A 21,879-nucleotide genomic window follows, 5' to 3' on the forward strand; every position below is an offset into this window, starting at 1 on the left:
TGAAGTACTCTGCCTGTCTCTCATCTGTCACTCTGGAAGACCAGAAATCTTTCACAGGTCCTTTGTCATTCCTGCCAGTCCCATGCAAATACATTTTATGGACACTCCTGGCTTTCTAAAATATCAGTGAAAATTTATGTTTAGGTAAATGACTCAAGTTCCCTTACTAGTTTTGTGTGTTTGTGGAAGACTGGAAATACAGAGCTCAAAATGGCATCACTGCTGTTTCATTGCTGGCCAGGCTGGATAGATAATGGAAAATCCCAGACAATATTTATCCTGCAGCAAAGGCCAATGGGATCATTGCAGATGAACTGGCTGCTGGCAGAAACTATGTCAGCCTGGAGCTGCCTCTGGGCAGCTTGTCATTACTGGCATTGCTGATCTGTCTGGGTTTGGGGCTGGTCCTAGTGCCTAGTGTCACAAGACCATAGGAGACAGCATGAGGGTCATCACTCTGCAGTCCACAGGGCAGTGGTGCTGCTGGAGAGTTCTGAGCCATGCTTACTACTCCTGGGACATTCAAATACCAATTACTTGGTGGAACTTTTACAGAAAATTAGGAGCAAACTGTAACTGATGCTGATTGTTAAATACCACAAGGCATACTGGGAAATCAGATGCATTGAAAGCTCTTTTTTCGAGTGTTTTTCTCTTCCTAGCAGCTTCACTGCCCACAACACTCCTGGTTGATTTTTAACCAATTAACTGGGCAACAGGGTGGAATACCTGCCAGAGTTACTTGTCCTCTCCTCCAATCACTGTGGCATGCAGCACTGTTAGTAAATGTGCATTGCAAAGGGTGTTGATGACCCAGAGTCAAGGCTGTGCTTACAAAGGGTGTTACTCATGGAATTCAACCTTCACACAGGGGTGGATCAGTTGGTTTGGACCACTCTCAGTATTACCAGGTATGTGTCGTTGCTTCACAGACCACAGGAAGCTGTTTGCTCAGGCATAAAACTGTGTTGACACAAAAGCACTTCTTTCTGCTTAGTTAGGACCTGTTATAAAACCTTCTGATCTCAATGGACAACTTTCCCTTGCTTCTAATCAGCTTTGCCTCAGGTTTTACATAAACACACAATGAAGAAGCTTCATTTCCAAGCTCTGATCAGGGACATTCTTAAGTTTTCTAAGTTATTTGTGTAGATGCCCAAAAGTCTTCTGCTGTGCTTCAGAGGCATGTCACACTTCCAAAAGCTTTTGATGATTTTTTGAGTCCACTGGATGATCAGTTCACTTGAGGAAAAAAAAATTGTAACACCTTTCACATGTTTCCAGGCTTCTGTCTTTTGAATTACAACATCCCTGTGAGAACAGCTGGAACAATGGCAAAACTATTCAGTGGAGTGCCATAAATTGGTGCAGGCATGCCGTGGAAATTACGTTACAGAGATTTGTATTCAGAGCTGCCCAAAAGAGATGTTTTCATCCTTCTCCAATGAATTGTCCTTGCCTTCTCCTTTGCTCTGCAGCAGAATGATATTCCTCACCTATGAGTATTGATGTTAAGGGAGACAATGTGTCTTTCCTTTAAATCTGCACTATAGCAGTCAAACAGAGCAGAGAAGAACTGCAGGTCCTCCCAGTTCTTAGGAATGAATACATCCACTGCCTCAAGAAATGAGAATTTTGGGGGAGAAGGTCTATTCTCAGCAGCATGCTGTTTCAGAAGGGGGCTGTTTCATTTCATAAGAACAGAAGAAGATTGCAGCAAAGCTGTTGACAATGAAAGGGTAAAATAAATGTTTTTCAGCATTTCTTTAAAGTATGTTAACACTGGAAGGTTTGGGGTTTTAAAATAATGTAAGCATTTCTAGGTGAATGGTAGTATATTGGTGTAAATTGTGTTAAGATTTCACTTATAGAAGGGTTTTTTTGTTGATATAATAGATTCAGAAGCAATTATTCAGTTGTTCTTAAATAGAATATGGATATGGAATACAGAATATAGGTGATGAATCAATGGATTTTCTATAAATATGTCTGACAACTGCTGATATAATTCACTGTTCTTTTCTGTAACTTGTTTCTAATACATGCTAACATTTTCAATCAATAAAAGAGTATAATGTAATGTGGAATCAACATACTAACCAATGTAAATGACAGATATTGGAGTAGTAATAATTCATCTTTAGACCTCACACGGTGTCCGCTGCAATTTGTGACATGCTTCCTGTTGACACCTGTGAATTGTGGGCAAAGCCAAAATAGTTTGAGCTGCTGATCTGTAGAAGAGACACATACACCCCTGAAGGTCTCTAGGAGTCAGCAAGCAAACTAATTTTTACCTACTTCAGAGTGCAAGACCAGACAAGAGGCTGGCCTCATTGTATTACCTCCCATTGTATTACCTCCATGGCACATGTTGTACTGGAGGAATTTATCAAGTGCCATACATAGAGGAGGAAGAGAATTATGTGAAATATATTTAGACCTTCAAGATATGTTGAACAAGAAACACGTGTATGCACATATGGCCAATTTAAATGCACTGAAATGGCTGAGAGCTCTTGCTTCAGCCCATCCCCCTTATCTGATGCAGTACAGCCCCTGGAAACTCATTGGAAAACCTTGAGCTCCAAACAGCCCAGATCAGAGGGAGGTCAGCTCTCATCCTTTCTGTTCAAGCCAGGTGAGACCAAAAGCCTAGGTCCATGCTGGGGAAGTCTAGGTGCCATTGTCTCTGAGGTATAAGTGTGACCCTGTTCTGCAAAGTGGGCAGTTTGTCCTTGTGTCCCCGGCCACCTAGAGCCCAAGTGGAATAAAGGGATTTTGCCCATGTCTGGAGACAGAAGGACAGGACTCTATAATAGCACACCACAGTGACTAGCCACAGCTTGTGCTCATTTCACACAGCTGAGGTTTTTTTTTTTAAAAAGAAGGATTAAGAGTGTCCAAACCCCAAACAATGTGAGGGCCTGCTTCAGCATGGCTGAAAGATTATTCCAGCTGTTTCAGGCTGGGAGCCTGAAAAAGCAAAACTTGCCTCCCATAGTCAATGGAGCTCCAGACACTTGGACATGAGCAGCTTGGTTTAAGCAGAGGGCAGACTGGCAGCTAATGCTAGATAAAAGGACACAAAACACCACTGTAAATAAGAAGGGAACAATTATAAACCTTAAAAATACCCTTCAGGAAATGCATAGCTGCTGTTCAGTTGCTAGCTGCTGGATCTTTTGTTCTGCTTACAGCTTTCCATCCATTTATTTTCCCTTTCTTTTTATAAGGACAAACACTGAGTATACAGCACAGCCTGCTTCAGCCAGGACTGGAGGCCACGGGAAGCAGTGGTGCCTCTGGGCGTTGTTCTGGCAGCCTCCTGAGCCAGAAGCAGGGAACCTACTGGGACAGTTTGTTCCCTGCTGGCTGCACCGGGAGCTTAAAAACATGTTTATGTCGAGTCAGCAAGAGCCGCCCAGGCTGGTCACGCCACTGCTCTCCCTCCTTTTCCAGGCTGCTGGAAGGAACTGCATCAAAGTCCAAGCCCATATTTGTCTGTTCCAGGTGCTGCCTTCAGTTTGCTCCTGCCTGCCTGAAGCCACTTCCCTACCATCTCACCGGTGCACCCAGGTCATCTGAAACTGAAGGGCAGCCAGGGCTGCCTCTCTGCCCCTCTCCCTCCTCCGTGTTGGAAAGGGCAGCTCTCCCTGTGCTCAGGCTGGTGCCAGCAACCAGGCAGAACTCAGTGCCATTTGATATCAAACCCTCTCACACTCACGGCATGGCCAGGCAACAGCGGATAGTGTGCCCCAGTCAGCTGATAAAGGAGTCCTCCTTCTTGATCTTCTACAGTCAAAGCTTAAGGGGACACCAAGTGTGTAACTCAGGTACGTCTGAAAAGCACGGAGGTGCTGTGTCAGGTGCCCCACAAGAGGGGACCGTGATGGCTGCAGCACAACATGTCAGGTACCAGTGGAACTTCAAACAGCTGGAAAGAAAAGTAGGAGAGAACTGGGTTACAGAGACCTCTGTGATCCAGCTCTCTGCAGCTGAGTCAGGGTCTCTTGGATGCCTCCATCCAAGCTTGCTAAAGCCACATGTCTGCCTGGGCTGTGGTTGTATATGTGTCTGTTTATTTGCCCATTGTTAAGGTTCCCCTGAGAGTCGTCAGCTGTCCCTGAGGACAAGTGCAGGAGAAAATGGTTGGGTTTGCCTTGAACTTGCAGTCACTGCAGTAGGAATCTGCTCTCCACAGAGCGTCTGCAGCCCACACTGGTGGCTTATGAATCCTTTGTGCCAGAAACAGGCCTTTGAGTGTGCCTGAGGGGGAAGGGCATACAGGAACGCTGACTGTGACCAAATGGAGTCTTGTGGTATAATAACATTCAAGTATCACAAGTCACAGTTCACTGCCCTCAAAGTGCTGATTCTCATTGTTAAGTAAACAGTGTTTAATTGTCTTGTGTTACATTTAATTTCTTTTATTCTTTTTCTAATTTGCTGTAGAACTTCACCTTCGAATGTGGATGGCAACTCTCTCAGGTTTATTGAGACACTCGAAAGACCCTCAGTGAAGGGAAGGTCAGGACTGTGGGAGAAATGGAACCAGATGACAAACTGAAGTCAAAATTTCCAGCAAGGTATCGTTCTGAGCTGCTGGCACCACAAGGTATGGTCACCATGGACACAGGCTGACAGAGTGCCCTTGAGTTCAGGACAGCTGCACACCTTTTCCCCAGAAGTAAACTTGGAAACAGCAGGATAGACTCACAAAAGGGTTGACTCAGCCTTTGGGATGTAGGTGTAATTCAGTGGACTTTGCTGTCACTGGGTCTTTAGGGACAGTTTTTCTCTGCATGAATGTTAAAATATTACTTTTTGCCATGAAATGGCTTTGCTCTGACTGCAGTCTCTTTGCCGGTGCTTTCCAGAATGCTGTGTGCTTGTAGCCAGCTTAGGCACTACCCTGTCCTGCAGCAATGTCTGTGTTTTCATACAGTGTGAACCAATGGCCATATATTTATAAGGCACACAGTTCTGTCCGCTCTTTTATAGTGCATTGTTTTAGACTTTCTGTGTGTATTCCTGCTCTTTTGTTCCTGCACCTTCTTCCTCAGACCTTAGCAGTGATATATTCTTAGTCTCTAACCAATTAGTGATTTTTGTAGGGTTATTAGAAATAGTTAAAGATCCCTGTTCTCAACCAGAATTGTCTGGATTCAAACCCCTTCCTTCCCACAAATAACCAGCAAGCTTACAGCTATACTGAGGCAGTGCAACTCCACATGTACAGTCACTATTGGCATAAAATAACTCAGCGCCAATTGCAGTATCAACAGCCTGAGCAACCACACCAACTGCACTGTTATGAAGCTAAAGCATGGTGTGATTCTGGCACCAGGCAAAAGGCCGATACCAGCATTGCTAGTCAGTGCCAGCTTGAAAGAACAGAACTGAATGGTTCATCAGTGGTGTAAAAATCATCACATGCCCTGGTGTCCTCATTTCGAATGCCTTAATTGTAATTTAGCAGCACCCCATAGGGTGCCTGTGCAAGGTAAAGGTCAACACACAGCTGCCACATGCTAAGAAAATGTTAACTGTGTATTAAAATCAAACAGGTCATTGGAATGGATGATATTCATCATCTCTTTCCACTTTGTGTCTTAGGAAGCTTGAGATGCATTTGCAGAAATAGTAAGAAACAAATTTCTGACCAGCCAACTGATTTCATCTGACAGTTGCTGTATATAGCAATCTTTTCTGACCCACTTGTCTGCTGTACCAGAGGTCCCTGCCGTTCTACAAATAGAGCCTGTGGTGGATCTTTCACTACTTTAATATAATTCTTGGGGAGGTTAAGGTGTCAGACACTAGCTAGGCTTTGGCATCTCTGCTAATAGCATGTTCTGCACTATCATTTAGTAGAAGTGCAAACCCTAGGGATTACAGGGAAATTCTACTGCCATATCCTGAAAGTAAATGGAAATATTGCTGCATCTGACCCATCTGTATCTTGTAGTGTTTCAGAAAAGCAACAGCAGCCCTTCAAGAGCCCTGCAAACCTTCCAGCACCTTGAAAACCTGTCATGCCTCTTTGGCTTCTCAGAGTTTAATAAAGGTACATAATAGCATAGGCCACCCCAAACTATTTCAATCTTCCTTTCAATCTTGAAGATTGAACTCTTGTATGTTTAATTTAAAGGTATTTGTCCCATGAGCAAAATCTGCTGCCAGAAGCATTAGTGTGCTTTCAAAGGACTTTCCTCAAATACGAATGAGCTGAGTCCCTGTGAACATTTAATAGATCCAGCAGTGCTGGAAGCTAAAAGTAAAGCTGCCACCTTTCATGTCTGACCAGAACTTTTCCCCTGCTGCTTAATATTTTTGTTCCTGGCATTTTACAAAAATAGTCAGTCTTGCTCAGCCTGGGAGATTTGTATAAATTCATGTTCACAACAGTTAACTTGATTCTGTCAAAACTGGTGTATATGCTGTAAGATATTGCCCCATGGAAAGATAGGAGATGCTTTTTCAAGATGGTAAGTGTCTGTGAATAAGTAAAATTTCATTGATGCCAAAACACTTATGGGAACTTATTTGTTTCAGCTTGATTTGTGTTGAAAACTCCAACTGAAACCAGGTCAAAGATTTTGACTGGGATCTCTCCCGGTCTCCTCACACCTGCCAATGTGTGCACAGACCCATGGAGAGCTGCCAGAATCAAAACAGGTATTTCAACACTATTCTGCTTTCATGTAGTCACGAGGTTTGGTCCAAATCCTTACAAGATGATGCAGACAGCCTCATCATCCTCCACAGAGCCCTAGTGACAATGCCATATAACAGCATGAAAAGGGACACAGACAACCCAACCCCTTTCTCTGCTGGCTTTGCAAATGCTAAGGACAGAAAGACATGAAGTCCTGGCTGCCTGTGCCAGGTGGCCTAATGCCCTATATTTTGCTTTGGGCTTTGAACCTTTTCCTCTTTATAAGGCAAACTCATATTCATGCAGTCCATTATGAGAAAAGCAAGGGATGTGGAAGCAGCATCCCCTTGTGCTGAAGGTCCTGAGGCTGAGTATTGCTACCATTCAGCCATTCTGATCAGGAAGCTTGTTTTTGGAGTAGAGGTGGGTGACACTGATTTTTAAGTACCAGTAATGAACATATCGACAAACCCGGTATCATGTTCTAGGACCACTCTGTATGTGGAACAGCTGTTGATACTTATCCAAAGCCCCCTTTCTGGAGAGAAGATCTACTTAGCACATCTTTCAGCCTTGTGCAACCTTCTGGTCTTAATTCCACTGCCAACAGCAGCACTGGGAAACTAGACTGTCTCAAGGACAAATAGTGAAAGTTTTAAAAATGTTGGCTGAAGGCTGAGCGGGAACTGGTCAACATTTACTGCTTTCTCTTCCAATGTCCTGAGATGATGCTCTACAGGCTCTGGATCCTCTTCTTGTTGGCAGGACAGGCAGCAATGTTGGAGAGCTAAATCAGCCAACCTCTTTTGGACTCATTGTCCCAGTATCTACTCTATTTTAAGTATGAATAGACATTTAAAGCTTTTGCAGGGAAATACAGTCCTGAATGCTGTTAGACTTCAGTTCACTTAGGGACTCTCCACAAACAAATTATTGGAGTTTTGAGTCAACCCGAATCCAACAGGGCATCAGGAACTAAGTCTAAAATTATTGCAAGAGCACTTTACAAAGAGGATGTTCATATTTCCATGAACAGCTGAGTTATGGCTCTGCACTGGCCCACAAACACACTCAGAGCATCCCTACAGTCATAGAAGGGGGAACTTTTTTTGTCCGCAATGCATGTGGCTTGAGAACACCTCCCAAAAAAGCATGAGAACCAAACCCTAGAATCCCAGTGTTATCCATTGAGAAGTCATTAAGGGAGCTGTGGGAAAGAGCTGCCAATAGGAAGTGTAGTTCATTCTTTGTGCCCATCTGTGCTTTAAATATTCTAATAGGCTGTGGAATGCAGTGGAAATGTTTCAAACATGGCTACATCTCTACTGGGAAGCCCAATGGCAAAAAGCAATCTTCTCATTTCACAGAAGATACCAAAAAACCCTGAAAACATTTTTCTGTCCTTTTAGGTCATGACTGTGCTCAAACATGTGGTGTAGAGGTCTCTCATTATTTCCATGTGCAACCATCCAGTCTGATGCATCTTTGAAAACATAAAAGCATGATCAGAAATTATATGGCAGTATGAAATTTCAAGACATCTCCACTAAGTCATAATAATAAGACTGTGTATCCCATGAATTTAATAAAAGATGATCTTAATATCAGGTATTCCCACTCCTCTCATGAGCTACTCCATCCGGTGTGTAGGAATAGAGTACAGCATTTGAGGAAAAAAAATGCTAAAAATACTAACAAATACTAAGGTTTACTTACTCTTGGTCTTCCTAACTTCAACAACAGAAGCAATTAAAGTGCATCAATCAGGACATTTTTTTCTGTGACTGGGATATTCTCCAGTGTTTTTAACAGCTTGCAAATTCCTATGACTATAATCAGACTGATCCCACTGTACTCTCTGTCAGATACCACAATGGCTATAATCTGGCACCTGCTTGGTACAAAGCTTGGAAGTGAGCCTGGGTGCCCACAGAATAAAAATTAAGCATGTTCGCTACAGAAGGGGAGGATCAGAGGGAATTTAGGAACACTAGTGACAGCCTTTTTATTTCCCTCTCAGCAAGAGAGTCCTGGCTAAGACAGGTCAGAAAACAGTGCTATTGTTCTGCCTTAAACATCTCTCTTCCAGAGGCAGAATTCAGAAGCAGCCAGCATGGGGACACATTCCCAATAAAATCATGTACCTCCATCTGTCTCTTCTGGACTGCCCATCTTGCCCCATTGTCAGACTGTTAGAAAGCAACAAATGCTTTCTTACCCTGACCAGTTGGCAAATCCTCTTCCTCATGCCTGACTTAGATAGATACATCACCTAGAAAAGCAGTGGGTTTAGATAACCTACCCTTTTTTATCCTTTCAAATTCACTGGTTTTCCTCAGTGCAGAATTCATTTGATCCCATTGAACTAGAGGTAACTCAAGCAGATTTTTCAATAGACAACCTGCCCCAGATGCTGATCATTCTGCCCAGTAAACTCATCATCATCATGGCTGGGCTTCGCGAACGAAGATTTGGGAAGGCTCTATCCACATTTGCTACAGGCGCGCTGGTGACTTATGAGGCCAATCCGTGACAGACATATCCGATTGCAAAAGGCACAGCAGAAAGACTCCTTAGATGGTGTATTCTGCAATACACGGTTCTTTCTGCGTTGCCTTTTTTCCTCGAGGGTGATCCTGCGTGCTTTCTCAAAGGCATCAGCTGCGTTATAGATGGTGTGTCTCCAGGCCTCCCGATTTGAGGCCAGAGTAGACCAGTTATGGTGATCAATATGGCCAAGGCTGAGATGTTGTTTCAGGGACTGTAGTGGTAAACTACTGTAATGTCTCTGACAGACATGTCTCTGCAGCTGTAAGGAAATCTCTCATCAGTTTATTGACGTACAGGGACCCATATTACAGTTTTATCCACATAAGAAGGCATTTACTCATCGTCTGTGTTGGCTTTGAAATTCCTTATTGGAACTGGAAACTGCTAAATAGCAATCTTCATTGCTGTCTAGCTAAGCATAGGCAGACCCATGAATTGGATGTTCTCCTAACACAGCATAGAAGCTTTCATTAATGAAAACTGAGATGAAAGGAAAGAGAAGCAATTTGTAACACTAAATAATCTGCACATTTCTTCAAAAGCTTATTGCCATTTTGTGAGACACAGAGACACTTGAACAGCTTGGCTGCTCCTGTTTGGCTGGGCCTCTCTTGCAAAGACAAAGTGATAGCAATGAGGAATGACAGCTTCACAGTCAGAGGTGCAATGAGAAGTCAGGAGTTACTGGCTCCCAATGGTGGGCACAGCTCCCCTCCCTCTTCCAGCAAGAGCCCAGAATTGCCAGGGTCTAAAAAAAGTGAAACAGCCCAGATGGATTGCATCTGACTAAAAAAGGGAAGAAAAATGGAGTTTAGCTGTAGGTCAGATCACACACTTGCCCTTGCTGTGGGATACTTGCTGTGTGAACTGTCACTGCCCTGCATTTTATCCTTCTGGACTGGAGAAAGCAGCTCAGCCAGAAGTAAAGGAAATCAGTGCTGTCAGGTCCAAAAGCACAGGGTCTTCAGATCAGGGGGATTGGCAGGTCTGTAACAGCCCAGCAAACATATCTTCATCTTCAAAACACCTTTTGGTTAAAGTGGGATTCCTCTCACTTGCACTTAGCTGCCAAAACTGAGGTGCAGAGCATGCTAGCAGGCTTGGTTCATTTTATAGTCAATGAAGAGAACGATTCATATTCTTCCCAGATCACATCCAACACCATCCTGAGAGATATAGTGATGGGCATAAGTACAGCTGCGCAGGTTGCAGGGGCAAGTCTTTTCTACCTGACTTTCTTGACACCGGGATGTGAATTTATCATTGGTCACAATGAGAGTATAAACAGAGACACCACGTGCTAAAAGCTACCTGGGCTTGAATATCAAAGTACAAAAATTCCAGGGCTGAACAATTCAATCCTGTTTACATACTGTGATTGATAAAGGAAAAATTTCTTACAATTATGACAAAGCTTTATAAGAAACAGACAGGTGTAGTGAACAGTGAATTAACATTGAATTGAGACTCAATCAACAGGAATATACAGAAACTACTGAAAGCCTGTCTGTGGTCACAATTTAAAGCACTTTGCCCATTTCTTTCTGGGAAAACATTTCTGTGACTCTAATAAATGTCCTATTTTTTGACAGTATCCTTTCTTTTACTCCCAAAAGGACAGCTGAAGAAGATTATAGTGAAACAGTATCAAAAGTTGTACAGATTGAATCTAACGCTATCTAGCAGGCAGTGGAATAAATACTGAAGGAAGCAGCAGCATGATTTAAGCTAGGCTAAACAAAGCATGGCAGTATGTGCCCATGTGTGTTTGCAGCAGGGGCCCTTTCCAGCTCTGCCTCCCCAGTGCAAACTGCAGCTGCAGCTGTGATTTCTTGGCGTAGGGAAAGAAAGCAGCTCCAAGGAGAGCTGGTAAATCCCAGCCCAGCTTCAGGCTGGCTTGCAAATGGACACATACAGAGGGCTGTGTCAGGATTGTGTCTGGAGCTCCAGGACCCTGCACAGGCATATGGATCCGGGAAGGGAGAAACCAGTGTCCACTCTATGGCAGCTCAGTAGATGATTCCTTCCGGTTCCAGCAGCAAGTACTTCTTTATGGGCAGAGGGATGGAGAGCAAGGGCACTCCCCGATGGCACCTTTCTGACAGTATCGCCCGAATCGCACATCTGCACAAATGCATGAGTGACCGTGGGGAATTGCTGCACACGGTGAACAGAGAGTCATAGAAATCCTGGTGCCGCTGTAAAAAAGCCACAAACGTGTTTTAGGGCAATGAGGGTGTTTTTCTTCCTCCCCTTTCCCCTGCCCACATGTAGCCTTTGGCAGAACAAGGTCAAAAGCACAGCCTGCCATCTTGTCGCTTGAAGGCACATCAAGAACCAGGGACTTCATTTAGCCAAAATGCCTGCACAAAATTCTTATGCTTGCCTCAAATATTTAGTGTTAAGTGAAAGACAATGACAAAATATTTAGGTTTGGTCTGCAGGTTTGATATGCCTTATCCATCATTTTGAGGAGGGTGTTCCTCTGTGGTGTAAGTCTTGGACTGAACAGACCCTGCAGGATGCCCAGGGTCAGAGCACATGGGTGAGTTAATCCTCTAAACCTCACCACGGGGCAGTGAGGCAGCACAATGCCAGTGGTACTGGTGAGTTCACTGGGGCTGTAAACAGCAGAGTAGTTTTAGTCTTACTCATCGCTCCGGAGGCCTTCTGGAATATATGAAATTGCATCCCCATGAGCAGAAAAGTGCAGATACTTACAAATAACATCAAAAAACCCCAAAGCAAATGGTAAATACATGCGACTACATGTGACTTGACCTTATTTTGTAATCTTGTTACTTGATAGACCTGGTTACACCTATTTTCAGGTTACACTTTATGTACAGTAAAGTATGCATTTGTGTCAACAAAAGTTTTTCTTCAATTTCATGTTAAGTTCATCTTTGACAACAAAAATTAAAACCTCAACAAAGAAATAGAACTGTGACCTTTTCCAAATAAGAATGTCCCAAAATTTCAGATTAATATTTTTGTTTGAATAAAAATTTTTACTGTTATTATTATTGTTGTTGCTGCTGTTATTAGGGTGAAAAAATACCTTTAACTTCTAATTTTGTTTTCACTAAAATGATTTTTTTTTTCTGAACAAATCTGACCCCAACAAAATCTCACAGTTTCTCTGGCAATATAATTCTTCTTTATAATACAGATGGAGTTCCCTAAACCTACTGGCAATGTATAGCAGATATTACTGCATTTCAGCACTGATTTTAAAATTTTGGAAAAGTCCAGTATTAACAAATAACCTAGCTGTAAACTGGAATATTTGGACTATGAGGATTTCTGAATTAAAGGGATAATTATGTAAAAGCATGTAACTTGTCCCACAATTTTGCCTTTTGACACATTTTTTCCTCTTTTAATCACTTATTTTTAATTTAAATTCTCCTTGCATTTTCAGCTAAGCCATCCTGTTCACAGAAACCTGACCCATGGAACAGAAACTAAAGATACATAATCATCCCCATGTTATGTGGCACTTTTAAAACATTTGCTGACCTAAAAAGTATATAAATATATACATTGACAAATCTGAAGAAACACCAATACAGCCAGAATCTTTTCACTTGCTGAATACAGGGACATCTGAGCTTCTGCAGCACCATTGACAGGGGGTCCTCCAAAGGATAATGTTGCAATGAAAATTTCTCAAAAATATGTCTTTTTTTCAGTGAATGATATGCTTTTGTCAAATGAGCGATATTAAATGGGGAAGTCCCAAATCCTCTGAGATGTTCTTCTCTTTCAAAAGCATTATTTCTTTCCTATGTTTGAATATGAGTTACGCAAATAATGAGCTTGGATTTTACTCAGTTACAAATCATTGAGAGCTTACCTCAAAGACATCCTCAGGTATGGCTGCTTTCCACTTAGATGTCGATTTGATATGTTCATAGGAATTGACAACGACCTCCACAGCTCTAGGATGGGAATGACAGGCTTGTAGCACCTGCAGGCAGGATGCATGGAGACCATAAGTACCACCAAGAAGCTGGGGCTAGCTTGGATGCTTGGCACTGTGCAACGAACTGAGACAGACACAGCCAAAGAATTATGAGAGGATAAGGTTGGAGACGCAAAGACACAAGGCCCTTCTACACTATTCAGCACAAGTTCAGCAAGAAACCCCAGGCTAGTCCCTAGTGGAGGTGTGCATATCCCAGTTTAACACCATACAGAAGTACTGGCTTAGATCTCTGGAGCAGTCTAGCTGGGGTGGGCTTTAGCACCCAAATCTAGAGATAACTTGTTCATAGCTGGGCTGAGTGACTTGACACCAGGCAAAGCCATGCACAGAGTCCTTGCTCCAGGTCATGCAGCACAGGAACACAATAAAATCCCTTCATATTAATCAAAAATGCATTGCTACAGCAAAATTTAAAAGAAGACCAGGAGATAACACAGGTCAGAAGTAAGGTTTTCAAGCCACACAAGGCCCCTGAGACAATTGTTCTGCCCAGTAACTTTAGCTCAATAGGGAAAAAATCCAAAGTCTATTATCACTCACCCGTAAGGAATCACACTTTGCATTCACCCAATTTTGTCCCACAGAGTCACCAGATTTCACAAACAAAACTACAAAACATCCCTCTGGGATAAATATCATCCTACAATTTTTATAGATGGGCAAATGTTGGTTTGGAAGAGACACACAATTCATGCAGCAGGAGAAAGGCAGAGGCAGGAAGAGGAGACCCCAGACCTGGCTCTCAAATGAGCTCTAGGAAAGCATTGTTCTGTTACAGACAGGGCCCACTCATCCTGGGTTCAAGAGGGCACAACCAAAAGTTGGGCATTTTATTCAAAGGCTTCTGGTTCCTTGGCTTGTTAAAACTTTCTATCTACAGTGGAGGAACCGCAAAATGTTGCTCAGGGCATTGGGTGAGAGAGAATAAGTCCTGACTACAGCAAGCTTACTTGGTTGTCTAGTATATTAAGACTGTTAGGTACTTCTGTCACTTCCTTGGGTTTTGCAGACATTTAAAAACTTTTCAGGAGAGATCTTGTAATTTTTTTTGTTTTGTTTTAGTCACCTATGAGCCCAGAGCCAGCATTTCCCTTTAATTCTCACATTTCCTGGGAATAATCCAAAGCTTTATTGAGATGTATTTAATTTTGAATAGACTTGAATAGATTTTTAAAGGTCAGATGTGACAAACTGAATCAAGTGATTTCATCTCTAATCTTTGGTAGAGACATGAAATATGCATTTTGTATAACTCAGTTAAGCCTGTATGAAGCCAAGTTTGACAAAGGGATATAAGTTTTCTGAAATGAGAAGGTGAATCTGCTTTGGAAAAATTAGGCTTGAACTGGCATTTAGAGTTTGGTATTTCAGGTTGGTTAAGAGCAAAAATGGGATCTGCATCTGGTTTCTGGTATGAGTAACTGTAATTTCATTTCAGTTAAATCATACCACTCTTATAATAGGTCAGCTCACAATGTTTCAGACATTGACAGGACTCCAGTAAATCCAGATACCACCAAACCCCAAAGTTTATGTCTCTCATCCCATTCCTGTTCAAGACATCACCTCTCTCCATATCGCTACTGTACAAAGGCATCCTTAACCTTATGGAATTGCAGAGGATATATCCTAGCTGCTCCATGATTCAGTAGCAGCTGGTAGCAGATGTCTGGTTGAGCAGCTGGCCGCACAGATGTCACTTTTATGATATACTGTAGGGGTGCACAGCCATTGACATCCATGATATTTGCTTCTGCTCCTGCCTCCAGCAGCATATGCAGAAGGACATGATCACAGTTCCAGGCAGCTTTGTGGAGCGGTGATTTGAAATCCTCATCACGAGCATTCACTTCAGCTTTATAGTCTAAGAGCATCCGGCAGATGAGGTGGTGATCCTGGCTGTATATCTGATCCTTATAGTGAAGGGCCCAATAGGCTGCACAGGCCAGGGGAGTCTCCATATAGGCATTGAGAGCATCAATGTGTGCTCCTTGTTCCACGTAAAAGGCCACGAGCTCTGGGACACCCAAACGAGCAACGACGTGCAGAGGAGTCTCCTCATCTTTGTTGTTTGTTCTTATGTTCACATTTGCTCCTGCCAGCAAAAGATGATGGGGGAAAAAAATTAAGGTAATGAAATGCTCGTTTGGCCATCTCTCTGACTGAGCCCTCACTCCCAAGGAGAAGGTCACGGTGGGTAACTGGCATGAATGACACATATGAAAATGCAAATACCATGGATTGTTCATCTCTTAAGCCCTCAAGGAGTAACTTCAAATTCTTGGATCCAGCTTCAGATGTGATAGCCTGACCCTGAGCTGGAAGAAGACCTTATCTGTGTAAAATGCTTTTTCCTGCAAATTAAAAACTGCAGGAGAAAGGATCGGGTCCGACGGCCCCGCTTGTGCCCAGCGGCTGCTGCAGCTGAAGCAACAGCACCATCTGCCGAGCAGAGAGGCGGGCCCGGCCCCTCACAACTAAGACCGTGCAAAGATTGCGAGGGAGGAAGCAGCGCCAGAAACTACCTCTGAGCTGGAAAACTTGAGTGCTAATGTTATTAAGCCATGTCGAGTGTTAGTCGTGTTCGATGTCCCGAGAGAGCATCTGCAGTTTGAGTTTGGAGGTGGTAACCGAACACGGGGTCAGCACTGCTTGGCTAGCAAGTCACCCCAGCCAGAGGGGGTCAAACAGCAATGACCTGAATGGATCTCGTGTGACACCACTGAGTGGAAATGGCAGGTGGAAGATGCATCTTGGGAACTTTGGTACCAGGGGCAAAAGAAACCCTGGCTTTGGCTGTTGGGGGGTGCTGCTGTGTCAATGCGCATACCTGACATATTCTGCTCCAGACCTTTTCCATCTTTTTTGGAGTCCCAACACTTAGCTCATATGGAGATTTGAGATTACTGAGTGCTTTGTGAGGAAGGGTGGCTTGTAAAGTACTATTATACTGTTGCGGATGGGTGGGTGGAGAAAGCCTACAGAATACATCCTTTCACTTGCATTCATTCTATGATGTGTTTCATAAGAGTACATTTGACTTTTAAGCTTTTCTATCATAGCAAATTCAACTCCTGCTGTCAGGACTGTTTGCTTTGGGCAGGATACAACTGGCAGCATTTATTTTCCTTTCTACCAAACAAAATAATATGTATTTTTTCCAGCAGAAGAAAAATAATGTTGTTATTCATTTATGACTGACGATTGCCTTGCCCACAAAGCATACTTGGGCTCTGCATCTCAGGAAAAGCCCTCAATAACAACACATGTAGAAAAAAGCCCAAAAGCATTTGTATTTGCCATGGCAGAGTGTGATAAATAGGGCGGTCTTTCTGTTTGTAACTAAATACTTGAACTGCCTGATTTTGCTGTATCTTTTATGTGTTTCTTTTACGACGTCCCAAGTCAGCATCCTTCTGTTAAGCAAATAGTGTCTGACAAATATATTTATGGAGGAATTACATCTATGTTACAGATAACCGTCAGTGTAACATATCTGATTCCAGGAAAACAAAAATCTTATATAATAGCCTTTTTTTTCTCCAAGCCCTGCATAGATGCAGGACTTTGGCTGTTGACAAATGAAGAGATGTATGAAAAACCGCATCCAATTTTTCAAGGCCAGATCTAAAAACAAGTAGAAGAATTTTACTGAGATCAAGAAAATTCAAGCAAGAAAGACAATAAGAGAAGTGCCCATTCATCTGACAATAGCTCAATACTAAACCTAGATGAAGAAAACAGAAAAAAATGCCAAGAGAAATAGAAACTCCTTGATTCAGAGGAGCTCTTCTGTTGATGGACTGATTAGGCAGTGGGCTAGAGGCACCAAACTGGGAAACAATCTTGGAGTAAGGATCTGTGGCCATGGAAAGGGAAAGACAGATGGTGTGAGGAAACAGAATGGGAAAAACTTTCTCAGATCAAAGAGATGGGGAAAAGGAGTCTGAGATGAAGACATAAGTCAGCTGTGAATGAAAGGGATAAATACACATCTACTTTGAGAAATTGTCTCTCAAGAGAAAACCCAGACCATGCCCATCATCTCTGGCTATGCCATGAGAGACACTCCAGAGCTTTACCTTACCTCTCCAAATCAGCTGCTGGGCACAAGGCATAGAGGCTTGTGTTGTACAGAAGTGCAAGGGCGCCTGCCCACTCATTGAAAAGCAGTTCAGCTTAGCTCCATGGTTGCAAAGGATCTTGAGACACTCGACATTTGCCATTTCACAGGCTATGTGGATCGCAGCTTTTCCATTGGGCCGGCAGTTGACTGTAGCTTTGTGATTGAGGAGGACTGAAAGACTCTCCAGATGTCCATACATGACAGCCAGATGAAGTCCAGTTGCCCAGGATATTTTTAATTTGTAGCTAGGCAGCCAGTACCCTGTACAAAGTGAAAACATGTTACCAGCCTTGGCAAACACTTTTCTTTGGACTATCCACCTACTGAGAATAATTGAAGGGGAAGGAAGGGTTGGAGTTTTGATGTAATATACTGTATTTTCACCAGCTTAGTGCACACAAAATTCTCTCAGGCATAATTTCATTTTCATTAAGCACTATTACTATATGTGATGAATAGCCTGCCCTTTGGAGAGATGATTCCCATAGAATAGACACAATCTGAAATAAGCTATTAGATTTTTTTGTGACTTGTGTAGATTAAATAAAAAAATATTCTTAAAGGGTTTGAAATGCCACCACCTAAAAAATATGGGGGAAATGGGATCTTCAGCCTGCCAATAGCTGAACGAAGGTGGCATTAGACTAAGAAGGCAGCATTTACTTAGGACGGTGACTCAACAGACAATTCATCCTACTGTTTCTGCGTAGGAGAGAGCAGGATCTTGCATGTTAGAAGCTGGATTCAGACCACCAGGGATGCATTGCTAATAGATGAGCCCTGGCAATGTAGCTGCAGCTGTGTCAGAGACCTCCTGCCAACTACTGCCCCTGAGGAGTATGGAGGGAGAAGATTGAATGCTAATGTAAATTATGTTGAAGAGCCAAATAGAAGCAGTGACACTTTAGCATGAAATTTGGCTCAAAAATGTTTGAATTTTTCTCAGAAAATTTCACAATTATTTTTTTGTTTTGTTTCGTTTACTTGCAAGCAAGTGTAAGACCAAATAACACTGAAATACTTGTTCCCAAAATAGGACTACATGCTTAATGACTGCATAGATACAGTCTCTGAAGTGATAACTATAACCGTTTGCTTAAAAAAAATAAAGGACCATAATGCGCAGAAGGGCAGGAGAAATCTAAAACTTCTTTCCTTTTTTTTTTTTTTTTATTTAAGATACAGCAGCTGCATCTTAGCTAAAATGTGCCTGTAAAATTCTCTAGGTTTGATTTATCTATTTCTCCTTGGATGACTGATCTCTTCTCTGTGGTGACCAGTGACAGGACCTGAGGGAATGGCCTGAAGTTGTGTCAGGGGAGGTTTAGGTTGAATATTAGAAAGAGGTTCTTCACCCAGAGGGTGGTTGGATGCTGGAACAGGCTCCCCAGGGAAGTGGTCACAGCACCAAGCCTGACAGAGTTCAAGAAGCGTTTGGATGATGCTCTCAGGCACATAGTGTGACATTTGGGCTAAGTGTTGGACTCAATGATCCTTGTGAGTCCTTTCCAGCTCAGCGTATTCTGTGATCCTGTGACCGTCTGGTTGAAATCTGTTATCATGCAAAAGATATAGAAAAAATACTCAAGATCTATAATGAGGTTAAAGTAATTAAAACCTTCCTTTTTTAGACTCCAGTTTTATGTAGTTTTTCAACCTTAATGTCACATAGATACAGTTTTTACAGTATTCATGGTTGTTGTATTAGATAGAAAGAAGATGAGGAGGAAAGAAAGAGATGAAAGAAGGAAAAAGAAAACAAAGTGCTGGTGACAGGGAGAAACTGATTAATATTTTTCTTCCCTCCTAGTTAAATTGCAAATATATTTTTAGATAGGGGGAAGAAACTGCAGACATCATCTACTCTAGGACCAAATTTTGGGGACTACCAAACTCCAGTCCTCAAGGAACTCACACTGTGAATAGCTAGCAAAAACAGGCAGCTCTGAGACACCAGAGTGCACAAGCAGGGTGACAGTGTCCTCTGAGGACACTCAACCTGCTGACTCTGCAGATTACACTGGCAACTCTGGTAAGGCAACCTTTTCATTATATGCCCTCAAACCAGGCACAGAGTAGGTGGGCTACATCCCAAAGTCTATGCATATAGCAGAGCAAGCTTCTTAAATCACTTCCCTATCCAAATTCACATACAATATTCCCCCTTGTTACCAGTGAGCTTTGGAGTACTGCCAGCTTATCCCACACAGAGCTGGGTCTCACATTTATGGCCAGATGTGAACCATAAATTATATATTAACAGCAGGAAAGTGATCTTTAAAAGCCAAGTTATCACTTTTTATAGCCACAGTTTTCCTGCCTGAGACTACTGTTAATTTCCTTTGCCTGTGCTGCTGCAGGTGAACTGTGCTCGATATCCTAAGGAGCATCTTCCATGTCCTCTGCCCAAATCCATAGACATCTCTGAGCTCAGAGGAACAGAGACCAGGCACTGAACGGGAAGCAGATGTGGGCTCCATGGGAGACCTCATTCAGCTTACCTGTTTCTTTGGTTAGAAACATGTAAAAGCCATGGTACAAGAAAGGTCAGTGTCTTTGAGAGCTCTCAGCCTCTTTGGAAGAGAGGAAGCAAAGACACTCTGTCACCCATGACATCTATTTTCCACTTCATTGCTTAGGGCTATGGCAAAGCTCAGACTGCCTGAATTGTGATGTGGTAGGGACGAATTTTTTTCCCCTCTTCCTTCTCAAGGAAATTCCTCTTTCATGTCACAGTTATCTGCTATTCAAAACAAAAGTAAAATTTACATGAGTGTTGATAGAGTGCCTCTTGCCTTTCAGACAAGGTGGATAAACTGCTCTGATTTAGGCCATGTTGTGCATTTACCTCTCTACTTTTTGGAGAAAGGAGAGACTTCAAAAGAGACAGATTAATGCTTACAGTTAAATGATCTACAAATAAAAATGTATGCATTAATCCTGTAGTCTTAAACCACAACCAGAATGCATCTTAGCCTGCTTAGGACAGAAGATGTATTTTAAGATACATTCAGCACTGTGTGGCTTAGTTCATACACTGTCCCTAAGGGAAGTGCATAATTACTGCATCATCCTCACTCTGAAGAAATCAAAAGAGTAGGAGCCAATCATTAAATAAGAGGTAATCAAAGAAAAGGAGTAGAGGAAGGATATTGTCCCTTCTTTATGCCACAGAAAAGAAAGTGCATTTGCTGTGCTGCTGGCACTGGAGCTCTTTTTCTCCACATATGATTAACTTCTGGCAGAGATTGATCATTACTGTTTGCTAAATACACATGGAGAGTCTGTTAGCAAGTAGGTCATGAAGTGTGTTGATTTTAGCAAACGGCAAACTTGGTTTATTGCTTTAAGTTGTAAGGTTTTGGAAACTCAGTCAGTGTATGGCTGAGAACTGGTTTGGGTTTTCTACACTCTGAAACAGATGTCTTTCCTGGTTTTTCCAGATTATTTTTCTGTTTTGATAAACTAGCACATCCTCACTTTCTGTCAGTTGGAAAAATAAATCTCCTCCCATCCAGCAACCTCCAAGGTCCACAGGATTTCCTTAGGTTTCCTGAGCCAGGCAGAATTCACTCTACTGCTACTGTAAATTGAAAATGGAAGACATGGAATATTTTGTGTTTCTGAACAGTCTGTATATGTGTACGGGTTCATGCAAGTAATGTATACACCCCACTTAGCCTACATGTATCTATTCTTGGGTTTGCACCTAAGTTCTCTGCAAGGAAATAGTAAAGGACTCCTCTTTCTGGACACCCCTGAAGCATGGAGGTTCAGGCTGGGCTCTGGCCTGCTTTCCATCAAACCCAGCAGGTACAGCTGATTAGCTCCCCTACCACCGTAACCATGGCCATATGACCCTACTGAGACATTACTACCTATGGATCGGTTTATGCTGCAGCTTCAGAGGAGATAAAAAGCCACAGTTTCTCAAAAATCACTCAAACCCTTCTACTTCCTGGCTGGTGAATGCTGCCACATTTACCTTGTTTGTAGGATGCCAGAATCAGGTTTTCATCTTCCACTTCAAACACTGTGTCCACATCTATTTTCTTTTGGCTCAAGAGCTCCTCCAGGGTTTCAAAGTCATTGGACTTCAGGGCTTCAAGAAAAGCTTTTTTCACCAACTTAGCAGCTGCAGCTCGAGTAATTTTCTCCTCTGTATTCTCTCCCTCTCTGTATGTCTCCTTTAAATCCATTTCCAAATGTATCTGTTTGTGCTGTGAAGAGGGTTACTCTGAAGTCCCTATAGCACAGTTGCATGCTGAAGTTTCTGAAGATCAGAAGGTAATTTTATCACTCAGTCATGCTGATCTGCTTGTTCTATTTATATGAGGAGCATTTCGGGCATCGAAATGCCACTCTTAGATATCACTACACTCCTTTGATGAAAGTGAGCACAGAGACATTAGCAATAAAAGCAAAATAAAAGTTATCTCCACGGCATTTATACACATTAATTAACCACCTGATTACCTTCTGCTGCTGCCAAATGCTTACATTAAAAGACACTAGTCCTGGGTGTTGTTTCTCTGCTAGAGAAGCACTTCC

General features: G+C 42.5%; 1 protein-coding gene and 1 long non-coding RNA gene across 6 annotated transcripts; one reads left to right on the forward strand and one right to left on the reverse strand.

Annotated features, from left to right (window-relative positions):
- The first annotated feature begins 3,800 nt into the window (after positions 1 to 3,800).
- Positions 3,801 to 14,521, forward strand: LOC135425147 (uncharacterized). 3 transcript variants are annotated; one of them, XR_010435489.1, is made up of 5 exons: positions 3,801 to 3,836; positions 4,456 to 4,618; positions 5,972 to 6,070; positions 6,559 to 6,681; positions 12,636 to 14,521. It is a non-coding gene; the product is annotated as an uncharacterized LOC135425147 (long non-coding RNA). The 3 variants fall into 3 exon arrangements; XR_010435490.1 differs by lacking the exon at positions 12,636 to 14,521 and adding an exon at positions 7,150 to 8,268; XR_010435491.1 differs by lacking the exon at positions 12,636 to 14,521 and adding an exon at positions 8,071 to 8,268.
- Positions 9,472 to 21,629, reverse strand: ASB4 (ankyrin repeat and SOCS box containing 4). Of its 3 annotated transcripts, XM_064677085.1 has the most exons (5): positions 21,314 to 21,628; positions 17,290 to 17,589; positions 14,807 to 15,297; positions 13,071 to 13,184; positions 9,472 to 11,409 (listed from the first exon to the last, which is right to left on the reverse strand). In XM_064677085.1, the coding sequence occupies exons 1-5, from the start codon at positions 21,525 to 21,527 to the stop codon at positions 11,221 to 11,223; spliced, it is 1,308 nt and encodes a 435-aa protein (XP_064533155.1). In that variant the 5' UTR covers positions 21,528 to 21,628; the 3' UTR covers positions 9,472 to 11,220. The 3 variants fall into 3 exon arrangements, 2 of the variants coding, with proteins under 2 accessions (XP_064533155.1, XP_064533165.1); XM_064677095.1 differs by lacking the exon at positions 9,472 to 11,409 and having other exon boundaries at positions 13,117 to 13,184; positions 14,769 to 15,297; positions 21,314 to 21,629; XR_010435487.1 differs by lacking the exon at positions 9,472 to 11,409 and having other exon boundaries at positions 13,123 to 13,184; positions 14,652 to 15,297; positions 21,314 to 21,629.
- Positions 21,630 to 21,879: the final 250 nt, after the last annotated feature.

This window comes from Pseudopipra pipra, chromosome 1 (genome assembly GCF_036250125.1).
Source record: "Pseudopipra pipra isolate bDixPip1 chromosome 1, bDixPip1.hap1, whole genome shotgun sequence".
Classification (NCBI taxonomy): Eukaryota; Metazoa; Chordata; class Aves; order Passeriformes; family Pipridae; genus Pseudopipra; species Pseudopipra pipra.